The 12,196-nt window shown below is 39.6% G+C and overlaps 1 protein-coding gene across 2 annotated transcripts in view; it reads right to left on the reverse strand.

Moving 5' to 3' along the window:
* Positions 1-304: 304 nt before the first annotated feature.
* The window catches only part of Elovl2 (ELOVL fatty acid elongase 2), a 62,013-nt gene continuing 50,121 nt past the window's right edge, over positions 305-12,196 (reverse strand). For both annotated transcript variants that reach the window (XM_087181772.1, XM_087181771.1), the window contains exons 3-8: positions 11,663-11,850; positions 10,396-10,473; positions 7,504-7,675; positions 4,371-4,495; positions 3,756-3,890; positions 305-2,119 (exon numbers count right to left, since the gene is read on the reverse strand). In XM_087181772.1, coding sequence (XP_087037898.1) covers positions 1,994-2,119; positions 3,756-3,890; positions 4,371-4,495; positions 7,504-7,675; positions 10,396-10,473; positions 11,663-11,850 — 824 coding nt within the window. In that variant the 3' untranslated portion in view covers positions 305-1,993. The remainder of the gene's footprint in view (positions 2,120-3,755; positions 3,891-4,370; positions 4,496-7,503; positions 7,676-10,395; positions 10,474-11,662; positions 11,851-12,196) is intronic.

A 12,196-nucleotide genomic window follows, 5' to 3' on the forward strand; every position in this document is an offset into this window, starting at 1 on the left:
AATGAAGAATAGGCTTCGCACAATGACCAGCGATGTGTGTCTCCTCCCTGAGTCTCATTTCTACCCAGAATGCACGTTGATAACAAATTCTGGCTGCTTGAGAACTAAAACTGGACTCAAGTCATTTTTCAAAGGGACTTTCTCCACAGTCCGATCTAGGTCTTGTCATAGCAGTACGATAATAGTCATGCTCAAAGCTAGCCCTTGTTTCAAAATCAGTTCCTGGAAGAGCACAAAACGCTGAATACAGCTGTAAATGATAAGACTCAGAAGGTGGTGAGCACCAGGGGCAGGTCAGTTCGAGAAAAGCATTTAGAAGAAAAACGGCGGGTGGGCACCAGTCAGTGGGCCAACAGAAACCCAGCCAGAAGGGAGTCACAGGGCACAGTGCATCTATCCTGACGGCTTCTAAGTGTTAGTCACCTTCAAAATATATGCCAGAGTCCTGAGAAAGGGTAGTTTACATGAAATAAGTTTAAAAAGTCGCCCCCAATAGTGAAATTTTAAAACTAGAGTTAAAATGGGCAGTAAAAAAGGGGTAGAAAAGCACCATTGTTGGGGAAAAGGTGAAAAGTGCCTTTCCTGTGCTCAATATTTGATATTGATTTTATGACCTAAAAACTTACATTTTAAAAAAGATAAAGTAGGAAAGAAAATAAAGTGTCAAAATTGGCAAATCTTGTTTTATATGGTATAATCTTTAGAAAATATTTGCTTCACTGTCAGTACAGTTTAACAGTAATAGCGCAACACTGGGGAGAAAGAAAATATTCATTAGTGCTTCTGGCTGAGCTGGGTTCTATGTGGAGGTCACGGTTCTGAGCAGGGAAAGGCATTTTCACTGTGGCCCAGTGTTGAAATCTTTCCAAACTACATCTTTTTCTCTTTTCAAAATCTAAAATAAGCTTCAAAGACTGATACGAGTGTTTGGGATAATATTCATGAGTAGGCTCACAAGAAATAGTTGACAAATGCAGTCTTCACATTGCGGTTAGTTCTGATTTATAATAATCCAGTGGCATATATACATCCTAAAGCAAAGGGATGATTAGACTACAGTCTTTATTCTGAAAGGAAATGGGCAGCCAGAGAGCAACACAGGTTTTAGTATGGAGCACGTGTCTTTATTAACCAAGGCTCACTATCATGGGAGTAGACAAGAATATATGAATAATTAAGGAGACCAAATTAAAACTAGGAAATGACTCCTAGCCAAACCCCCTGAGTTATGAGGATTTGGCAGAAATTTTTTCCTTCTTAGAATAACTAAAATTTTATTACTATATCACTAAGTTTAGAAGTGGTTTTTGAAAATCTGACAGACAAGACTCTGGCTTGAGGGGAGAGAGGTTTTGCTAGGTTTTTGTCCCTAAATGATTCCATTTTAATATTTTCCAGACCTGGGGATGTAGCTTAGTGGCAGAGCATTTGCCTCGTACGTGCAAGACCCTAGGTTCAATCCCCAGCACCGCCAATTGAAATTTTTTTCTGGAGTTGATTCTAATATTGCTTAGAAACAAAAGCAATATTATGCACCAATAATTAGTGCTTAATGTAGACTAGAATATTCCCTGTATTTACAACCTCATTAACATTTTGTGGTACACAGTTTAGTCTGAGGACCCGGAAACCTGCTATGAAAAGTAATGCCCTGTGTTCCTGGCTGTGCTGTGTGCACAGAACGACATGCGTGGCTTCACAGAGTCGGTTTCCAGTGTGGGCACCTCTGTGTGGGATGGTGGGATGGCAGGAGGGGCAGCTGCACCTGTTCTGAGGACTGTAGAGTTCAGCCTCACCTCAGTGCTGACCAAAACATTCAGTTAACAGAGTAACCTAATGGCAATATATTAATACATTCTAGGTACAAATGATTTATAACCGCCAAAGAAATTAGTTAACGCTAAAACATTCAACTTTCAATTTAGTCTTTGCTTTAAAACAAGCGACTCTGCCAAGCTAGTGCAATGTGTTTGCTTTTTCCGTTACTCTATTTTTATTGTGCTTTCTTGTTCATCACTCCATTTGCTGCAGTGAAGTGGGCTTTGGAAAGACCATTCCTGACTTCTTTCTCTGCGGGTAGCTCTTGTGTATCTTTCTTCAGTGGCTTTTTTCGGTATGTCTGTTGGATCAGTGTATATGTTGAAAAGAAAAGGGAAAAAAGATTCCTTAATAAGACCTTGCCTTTAATACTGAAGATAGTTAAAACAGCACATGTTTTTCTTGGGCACAGACTTTCTAATCAGAATTCATATTTGTAATGTGACCACCTACATGCCTCTGGGCAAAGATAAAAACAAGGTAAAAACCAAGATAAATGCTTGACAGTTAATGAAAAGTTTCATGTTAGGTCAGGATTTGCATATTATGGGATTAGCATTCAAATTATTCCACCTTAGTTGCTCACTTGGAAAGAATGTAATTTTTAAAATATATATAATTTAAGTGAAAATGCTGTTATTTTGAAAGCACCAACACTTGGGATTCGGCCTTGACTTGGCTTTTTGTCTATTCTTTTGGTACTGGGGATTGAACCCAGGGCTTTGTGTACTCCCACTGAGCCGCACCCCAGCCTGCCACAGCCTTCTTATTTTGGCAAAAGATCTGATCTCATCTCATTTTCACTTAAAAAAAAAAACAACACTGGTATTAACAAGGGTTAAGGCTGAAATTTTGTATATCAAGCTTAGGACTAAGATTCAGTGTGAACCCTCATGTGGGGTTAAAGCTTTCAGTGCTGTGACATGCTCCCTGCTGTCTGCCCGCTTCTCTTCTAGTGTTAGCACAAAAAAGCATTCCAGAGGCTTCCCCTTAACAATGCGTGTGTGCAGCTTTGTTTGGTTTCATTGACGATTACTTTTTAGAAATTCTCTTATAAGAGACAAAGCCTAGTTAGCTCAATTTCAGATACACAAGGTATCAGATCAGAAAAGCTGTCAAAAGTTCAGTTCCCAAAATTGTACAAAACCACTGTGGGTTAACTTTCAGCAAATGCAAACTAAAAAATTAGACAGCACTTCTTATTTATCTAAGGAAGCAAATATGGTTGAATACAACTTTAGAAGTACCATTTTTGATATAAATGTGTTCTCATCTCTTTGATGAAGCTTTCCATTTCCCCAGTCCACGAAGGAAAGCAATTTAAAATCACAAACACCTGAGACCTATACTGTTGTTATCTTTCATAGGTACTTGGATAACAGTCACTTTGAAGCTCTCTCTCATTTAAATTGTTAATTAAAAAGAAAGTGACACTTGAATTAAGAAAAGGCCAATGTGACATTTCCATACTGATTCATGTTAAAGGATATTTTTTTTCAAGTGGTCTACATCAAAGTAGCTGATACAGGCTTACTGAATTTAATAAATTACTGTGCCCAAGTGTTTTCTCCATCTATATAAGTTTTCCTGTATCTGTCTTATTATACTTGTTTACCCTGAAGATTTCATCAGATTTTAGTAACACAGTGATCATACATGATGCAAACTAAAAACTAAGTCACAGTGGTTTTGATGAGTATGTTTCACTGCACGCATGTGAAGTTTTAACAGAATAGCTACTAGTCTATTACCAGTAGCTGTGGTTTTTTTCAAGGAAGAGTGTGCAGGGAGAAGAATTAAGCATGCAGGTTTTATTTTTTCCTTTGTAGACCATTATCTGAATTTACTCACAAACTTTGCTACTGTAAGATTTAATCAGTAAAATGCAACATATAAGGTAAAAATGCACAGTTTATGACCATTGACATTTCACGTACCTGAAAGTAAAAATTTAAGAACAGGATGACCAGTGTCATCATGTAGGAAGACTGGAAGATGAGGCAGCCGAAGGGGAAGCCGCAGGGCTTCACCACAGCACTCAGCGTGTGTGTGATGGTGAGGAGGAACTGCACCTAGGAGGGCAGGCAGAGGCGGGAGGTGAGTGAAGCAGGCCCAAGACTAGAGGCCTCAGCACAGTGGCCTCAGTTTAGATAGCAACCACTGTTGCCCTCTGCATTTTGCAGGGCTAAACTCAGCAAAATACGGAAGTGGCCCACTTTCTCTCCAGAAATTTTATTTGAAATTAATATTAGTAAATATATAAAACTGTCCATTATAGTTCCTTCATAAAAAGTAGCTAAAATTATTTAAATAAAAATAATTTAACATATTAAAAATATTCATCTACATTTAAAAGCAAGGAACTTTCTTTCCATTATAAGCTAATTGCATACCCAAAGACATTTTAATGCACAAAATGTAATTCTTAAAAGGCCATTTTTATTAAAAAAAAAAATAGCCTTGTCCCAGATTAAGAGGCTGCTGCTAAGGAGATTAGATTTCTTTTCCTTCATCCATGAGCTACACGGAGAAGACTGGGGGAGACAACATACCAGCTGAGCCTGAGTGAGATATCTCTTCCACCAGAGGTGCCTGTGCATAGATGGGAACACTGAGAGTCCATAGTAGGAGTACATGAGGATGTGGATAAAACTGTTCAGTGTTGGTCCAAAAAAACCTATAAAAGAAGAGTATAAGAGTTGCTCTTTTAGACAGACGGCATTTTTTTTCAAGTGATTCTTTTGTGCATCAAAATTGAACAGTAAGTATAGGACAATCACAAAACAAAATTCATGCTGATAGATTCCTTGCTTTTTGTGCTGTTACTCTAGGATTCTGAAAAAACTCCTAGATAAGAGGACTACACCAGGACAGCTTTTCTGCCAGAGTGCCAATCAGACAATTTATTTGCAAAGGACTTACTGTCTCTTTTATTGTCATTACTGTTAGCTTAAAGCCAGTGGCAGAAGTCTGCAAAAATAGAACTGGTTTTGTTTTGGCTAAACTTTGGATGAGCCATTTTGATTGTAGAAAGAGCCTTTTGTGGGCTGGGCATGCAGTTCAGTGGCAGTGTGCTTGCTTAGCACGCACGAGGTCCTGGATTCAATCCCCAGCACCACAATTAAGGAAAAAAATGTGGCTCAACAGGGTGCTACAGAGACAAGAATACATATTCTTCTTCACAAATATGTCAGCAAATTCCATCTTAAGGAACGGAGGAACCAGATGATGCTGGAGAAAGTGAGATCTGAGAAAGAGAGAAGGTCCAGTAAGGTGAGACCCGCCTAGTGACTGGGCAATCGACCTTTCAGACATAGTTGGATCTAGGGCTATCTAAAATCCAGTCCCTGGGCATCATCCCCAAAGGTTTTCTCTATTCTTGATGCCAACATGGGTGCCTGGTGTATCAGCAAACCAAGGAGGAGGCCGTGTGTGACATTAAGTGAACTACCTACCAAAAGGATTTGGACACCAAAAGGTAAGATGCCACAGATGGGTTAGCTACTGGAAATAGGGAGCTCCCTGCTGGGAGGATTAGATCAGTATACGGAAGTGCTTAGGATAGTGCTCAGCATTTAATGAGAGCTTTACAAGTGTTAGCCTAGGATCCAGGCTTACATCTGTGGGTCTGTGAAATATTGATCCTATGGAAGGAGAGACTATGATGTTAGAGGATCACTTTAATTGTGTCTGCTTGGTGTGTTATTTGACTGTAAATTTTAATTTTCTCATTTGGAACGTAGGTATAATAACTATCTTTGAGGTTGTGATGGGATTAACAGAGATAATACTAGATAAAGGGCACTGCACATATGCTGGTTAAATTCTCTAGCCTAATTGTTGTGGCTTGTATCTAGATGTCGCCCCAAAGCCTCATGGTGTCATAGGTGGGGCTTTTCAGACATGGCTGGATCTAGTGTGTGTGTGGTGCTGGGATTGATCCATGGTGCCACGCTAGGATTAAGGCTGCCCCAACTCTGGGGCAGAAAGAAGGTCGTCGCTTGCTGCCTTCTGCCTGCCATGGACTGTTTCTCCTCTGTGGTGCCCCTGTGCCATGCCACCCGGCCTTGGAGCCAGCCAACTATGGACTGAAACCTCTACACACTGTGAGCCAGATAAACCTTTCCTCCTTTAACTTTGGGTGTCAGATATTTTGTCTCAGTGATGAGAAAAGTAACTAAGACGCTAATCCTAAAGTAGCTGGGGAAAGGCAAATCAGTGAATAGGAAAAGGTACCATGTATGTATAGTAACTTCTAAATACTGTATTAGAGATATTTACTCATGCGTTTTCATTTCCATCAATCAATGAACAAGGAGTAGCTGGTACTTATAAGTTTTATAAATCTTTAATGAAAATTGTCACATAGTATCTTATTCACAGGGCTATTTTTACAATGATTTGGATGAGTTTTAATTTGTAATGAAACTGTTGACAATTTAAAAAAATACTTAACCTTGGTGATTCCCCTCTGATATTGATTATAGCTTTCCTTAATAACTAAACATAAGGAACTCGATCTGTTCCTCTAGGAGTATAGCAAGTGTTCCTTTCTGCCCACTGTATCCCAGAATTTCCTTCCTCATGCTGTAGTTTCCATTTGGACCTTTACAGCCACTGATATACAGTTGATCCCTGACTTGATAGTTCCACTTAATGATTTTTTTTCAACTTTATGATGATCTGAAAGGGATACACATTCTGTGGAAACCATAATTTGAATTTTAAATGTCAAATTTGCCCCAGGTTAGAAATATGGTCTGATCTTCTCTTGTGATGCTAGGCAGTGGCAGTGACCACAGCTCCCATCAGCCCCAGGGGATGCAGCCGACAGTGTGCTGCACGGCTGAGCTCGCACTCGGCAGGGCAGGTGTAGTAAACTTGACTCATGGTATTTTCTACTTACCATGGATTTATTGGGTGTAATTTCATTGTAAGTCAAAGAACATCTGTACGCCAAGTATCTTTGGTGTTTTTCTTGTCATCTCTACAAAACCCTAAGTCTTCAGACAAAATCATTTTTCTTAAATTTCACCTGTTTTGATTTTTCAAAGAATATTTACAAATTCTTGAGAACAACGTCCAGTAGAAAGTACTCTTGCCTTTAGCTCAGAGCTTCTCAAACTGCAGCTCATAAATAACCTCTTAGTGAACTACGAAGTATCACCTTTCTTTTAAAAGTGAAACAGGTATGAAGAAAAACCACAGTGCATCACATCAGGAAGAGCCATGGTAAATACTGTTTTGTAAAATTTTTGTCTCGTACAAAATATATGAATAAATGCACTACTTGTAGATCTTGCTCTGGTGCGCCACCCAGAGACGCCTGTCTAATTTTCCAGAATGAAAATCCAAGGAGCCCTCAAGGCTGAGCTGACTGAGTCACAGGGAAGCAGTGACACTGACAAGCACCACCTTTCCAGGGTCCGAACAGCACCTGCTTGGGCAGTGCCCTCTGGCATCCGGGGCTTAGGGGAAAGAACGGCTTCTACACGGAAGGTAGAAGGTGAGAAGCAGCTCTTTCGGCCTGGAGAGGAGATGGCCCCCGGCAGACACCTCACTCCCCTGGGCTGCCTCCGCCCGCCCCTCCCTCCTGATTCTCCCATAAGGCCGTGACAGAGGCAGGCGCCCTGGTGGTCTTGTGAGACCCACTGCACAGAACTGACGGCCAGCAAGGGAGCTTACTTTGCCCGCAGGGAATCCAGTTCAGAACACACCACCAGATGTTAAACATGGAGGCGTGATGGTAGACATGAAGAAAAGTAATCTGACTTGTCTTTTTTCTCAAAACGAAGAAAATCGTGTCCAGGAATTCCACCAATTTGGAGAAGTAGTACCACCATAACACTCTGGCTACCTGTGAACATTTTCAAGAGGACAAAAGGTGAGAAATGAGAATGTCCCTGTTCTGGTTCTCATCTGAGCAATCAGCTCCCTCTGTATCTTTCTGACCATGGAAAATGCTGCTTATCTGGTGTTTTTGCCTCTAGATTCTCCACCTCACTCTGCTGAAAGACTTGGGTTATCTTTCCAAAACCCCTACGTGGTGAAGGTGCTCCTCTGCACTGGCCCAGGGGCCAACTCTGATCACATCCTTTGTCTCTTCCTCAGACCAAAAAAGACATCCACCCTAATAAACAGTGGTAGGGAATTAACCAGTTTCCCTCTAGAGTTCCTTATGCAGCCTCATTCACAGGAAAGCAGTTCTCCAGTTAAGAGCATTATGTTTCTAATACTTTTAAATGTAAGATATTTTTGGAGATGTTATGTAATAGAGATCTTGAGATTAGAATGTTATGCTATACTCTCTCTTGCCAAGATAATCATGAAATGGTGGCATTCATCCTAATGTCTGATGGAATAATTAACCTGCAGAAATAGTAACCCACCAATATAAAACCATCTTTAGAAAATTGTACAGTATCTCAAAATGCACTGATTTGTGATAATGCATTATAATAAAAGGGGTATATGGAAACTGATATATCTTTTTGTATTCTAGCTCTGAAGATGTCTTTACCCATTGATATCGAAGATTAAAAATTTTAAATTTTTGCATGTTCATATGTTACCTAGAAAAATTCAAGGAAAAGAACTTGGAGAAAGCATTTTATTATGTTCCATTGTTATGAGCATTCCAAAAACGTATTGAAGGGTTGAGATTTTAAATAGTTTATACTATCACTTATTGATAATACATGTATTTTAATCACAGAAACTTTCAAACATGTACTAATACAGAGAGAATAAATATAATGAGCATCGTGTGTCTATCACTGAACTTTAAGAATTTTCAATATGATTCCAAAGCAGCTTTCTCCATTCCCACCATTTTTTTTTTTTAGGGCAAGTGTAGATTATTATAAGCAAATCCAAGATCATTTTATCTAGAGACTTTTGTTGTTTTAACATACCATGAAGTAACTGCCTTGCCTAGCAAAATTCCTGAACATCTTCTAATAGTGCACGTTCAGATTTTCCCAACTGTTACAAGAATTTCAAGTTTCTAATCAGTAACAGTTCCCACTCCTCTTTCTTTTTCCCCCCCAAATTTACCAACTGTATAGAATCTCAAACATACGGATTTGGCCACTACCTCCTCACCCCTTTATTTCCTACATCGAGCAATGAGATGAGATCCAGGTGTAATTATTTTCTCTTGGCAAGAATACTTCAGAGGAGGTTGTGTGCTTCTCCCTGTAGCACAGCAGGTGGTGTACAGCTTCTGGCTATCCTGCCAATACTCAGACTACACAGTGAGTTCAGCTGTGGGAAGGTCTTACACGGCTCCCACCCAATAGTTCCATCACTTACAGATGACTGCTGTCTAGATCCATTATTCCACTAAGAGATGCAAAATGTGATTTTCTGATTGTTTCTACTTATTTGGAAGTTCACATATAAATGGCAATTAAATGTTTCTTCTTCTTTTTTTGCTACTGCGGATCAAACTCGGGTCCTTGCACTTGCAAGGCAGGTGGTGGAACCACTGAGCTAAATCCCCAGCCCTAGCCAGGGAGTGTCCTTTTAAGGTGGCCTCTCTTTTTTGTCCATAGCAGTCATGGATAGTTTCTTTGCTTTGGGTCATAAAATGTCCTGGGTTTTTCTTAAATACATTTCCAGGCCCAACTGGGAATTTACTACTTCTTTAAGAGCCATTACTCCTTCCGGTAGAAGATTATATTTAGAGAGCAGATCTGGTTAATCCTGGCTTGTTGCCCTGGGTTGTCACAGAGCAACTCAGCCTTTTCTAAGATAAGTTCTTTTTTAAGTTTTCCCAGTTTTTACCTATGATTATGGAATGTTTAACTATTTTAACAATATTAATTCATTATACACTTACTTCATCCTACTATCTCTCTGTAACAGTCTCAGAAAAGCAGTAACCAGTATTAGCAACAACAGCAAAAAAATTACAGAATTCTATTAAGATATATTTCATTAGGGATGTCCACTCAAAATACTGTTGTAAGGTCACTTGAACAATTTTCCATAAAGTTATGTCATCACTATTTAGGTATATTCATGTATTTTAGATTGTTTCCAACTTTTTTAGGGGAGGCTGCCTTGCTTTCTTTAAAAACGATTCCAATGCAAATACAGCACAAGGTATACTGCGTGAAGTCCGGCTTCCATTCCTGTCCTGCTTCCTGTCCTGATTAGCTTTTGGTTTATACTGCCACTGTTTCTTTTGTTTTTTCACTGTTTCTTTTTTAAAATACTGTAAGTGGGGCTGGGATTTAGCTCAGTGGTGCTGCTGCCTGCCTCGCAAGTGCAAGGTTCTGAGTTCAATCCCCAGGACCCCCCCAAAATACTGTAAGTAAATTCGCATATCATTTCTTGCACAAAACATGGTCTGTAGGTTGCTTTTCTTCCCTCAAAGACAGCCCAGAGAGTTTCCTAACAGTGGAAGGGCCAACCATCCTCATTCTGTCCTGTCGTGGCATCGAGTTAAGCCCCCTCTCGTCAGCAGACATTTTTGCTGTATTTTTATTAAGACAGGAATCCCTTGCAGTCTCATTCCAGCCGCCGCCTCCGCCACGGAAAATGCCTCATGATGGCCAACTCTGTGCTTACCCGGACATCAGCGTCTCCCGCACTGTCAAGGTTCTGACACTGTAAGTTGTAGCCTCCTCCCCAAGTGGACAGAATGAGCTGCCAAAGAATCAAGAACGAGGGGAAATCAACACAAGAATATGGATGCAAACTGAATTTCCCATTTGAGTCTCCGGCATCAAGCCACGGTCTGAATAGAGTACCTTTTAAAGGATGCACAAATTTTTCCATGTTGATGCATTTTTCAAACTAAGAAGCAGGTTAACTTTGTATACAAAGATTAATTTAAAAGGTCTATGGCCAGCCTGGAGTGTGTAGTAAGGAGGTCTCTTTTTTTTTTTTTTTTTGCTCAGGTACATTAGTGAGCACCTATGTGATAAGATTTTGGAGTTAGCAGCATGGCTTTCCTGACCCTAAATTGTATTTCCTGCACTGTAACTCGTGCCTCAAGTTCCCTTAGAGCTTCATCCCACGTATTTAGGGTAATGGTTATCAACCATTAGGAAAGGATTTGTTTTCTTTTTTAATTCAAGGACAGCAAGAAGGACTTAATGGTGTCATTACCAGTCATTTATGACTTGTCTGAATAATTTTCTCCTAACTTAAATATTTTGTTTTTATTCCATTGTCTGTGTCTTCTTTTTTGCTACAGCCAGTTAGTACTTTTTTCCCTGGTACTATATAGTAAAATAACTTCTGTTTGTATAGGCAGGGCAATCAGTACTTGTTCTTATAGTTCTGGCCGCTGTTCCAAAGATGTTGGAAGTGTTCTTTAAGGCAACATTCACATTTGCACCTCGGTCTGGCTAAATAAATTTGACTTTTAAGTTAATTTTCAAAATACCCTATGTCACTGTATATTCTCAGGTAAATTAATTTTTCTAAGTCGCAGTTCTATTATTTGGAAAAATAAAATTATAATACATGATCTTTAAAAGCTCATTCAAAGGCCAGGGATTTAGCTCAGTGGTTCCGACGCCTGCTTCACAAGCACAAGGTCCTGAGTTCAATCCCCAGTACCAATAAATAAATAAATAAATGTTCATTCAAATCTAAATTGTGATTCTAAACTTCAGTTATATTAAGGACTTAAAAAATAGACCTACATTGGAATAAGGAAAATTCAAGTTTGAAACAAAGGCTTCTGGGACTTCAGAAAGAAATAGTGCTGGGTTGCTAAGGTCTTATAGAACAGTATTCACGACAACTCTGGACAGTTCTAGGCCAGACGTGATTGCTTCTGAAATGGCCCAATTACCAACTCAACATTGGCTACACAAACACTTACCTCTACCAGCATATATGCAGAGAGAAGCGTGATTCCAAGGTTATACAAGGTGAGTGTTCCTCTGAGAGAGAAAGCAGGTCTGTTCTTCATATATTTGTTACCCAGCCATATTGAAAGGAGGTATAAGACAGTTAGAAAAAGGGTAGGAAGGTAAGAGTCCAACATGAACCATCCTCTGACTCGAGAATCTGAAAAGAAGCACATATGGAGAATCCTGAAGAGTAATACTCCTGTTCAGTTAGCAATACTGTCACATGTGTTTAGTTTGTGGAGCAATCTGCCTTGTCCTCAGAGAGTATCTTCCAAGATCTCCAGTGAATGCCACGTATTACGTTCTGTCCCTATATAAATTTAATGTCTTTTTCATTTTAACTGCTCATCCTGTACTGTGGTCCTAACTTTTGCAGTGAGCTGTAACAGCAAAACTAGCACAGATTTGCCCTTCACAGTTCATGGGTAGATCTATTCTTACTATAAATCTTAGAAACCTCAGCCCTACACTGTTTCCTGAGAACTTTTACCTTCTCATTTAAA

This window comes from Heterocephalus glaber, unplaced genomic scaffold (assembly GCF_053883595.1).
Source record: "Heterocephalus glaber isolate CG9 unplaced genomic scaffold, H.glaber_assembly_v1.0 deba00001472, whole genome shotgun sequence".
NCBI lineage: Eukaryota > Metazoa > Chordata > Mammalia > Rodentia > Bathyergidae > Heterocephalus > Heterocephalus glaber.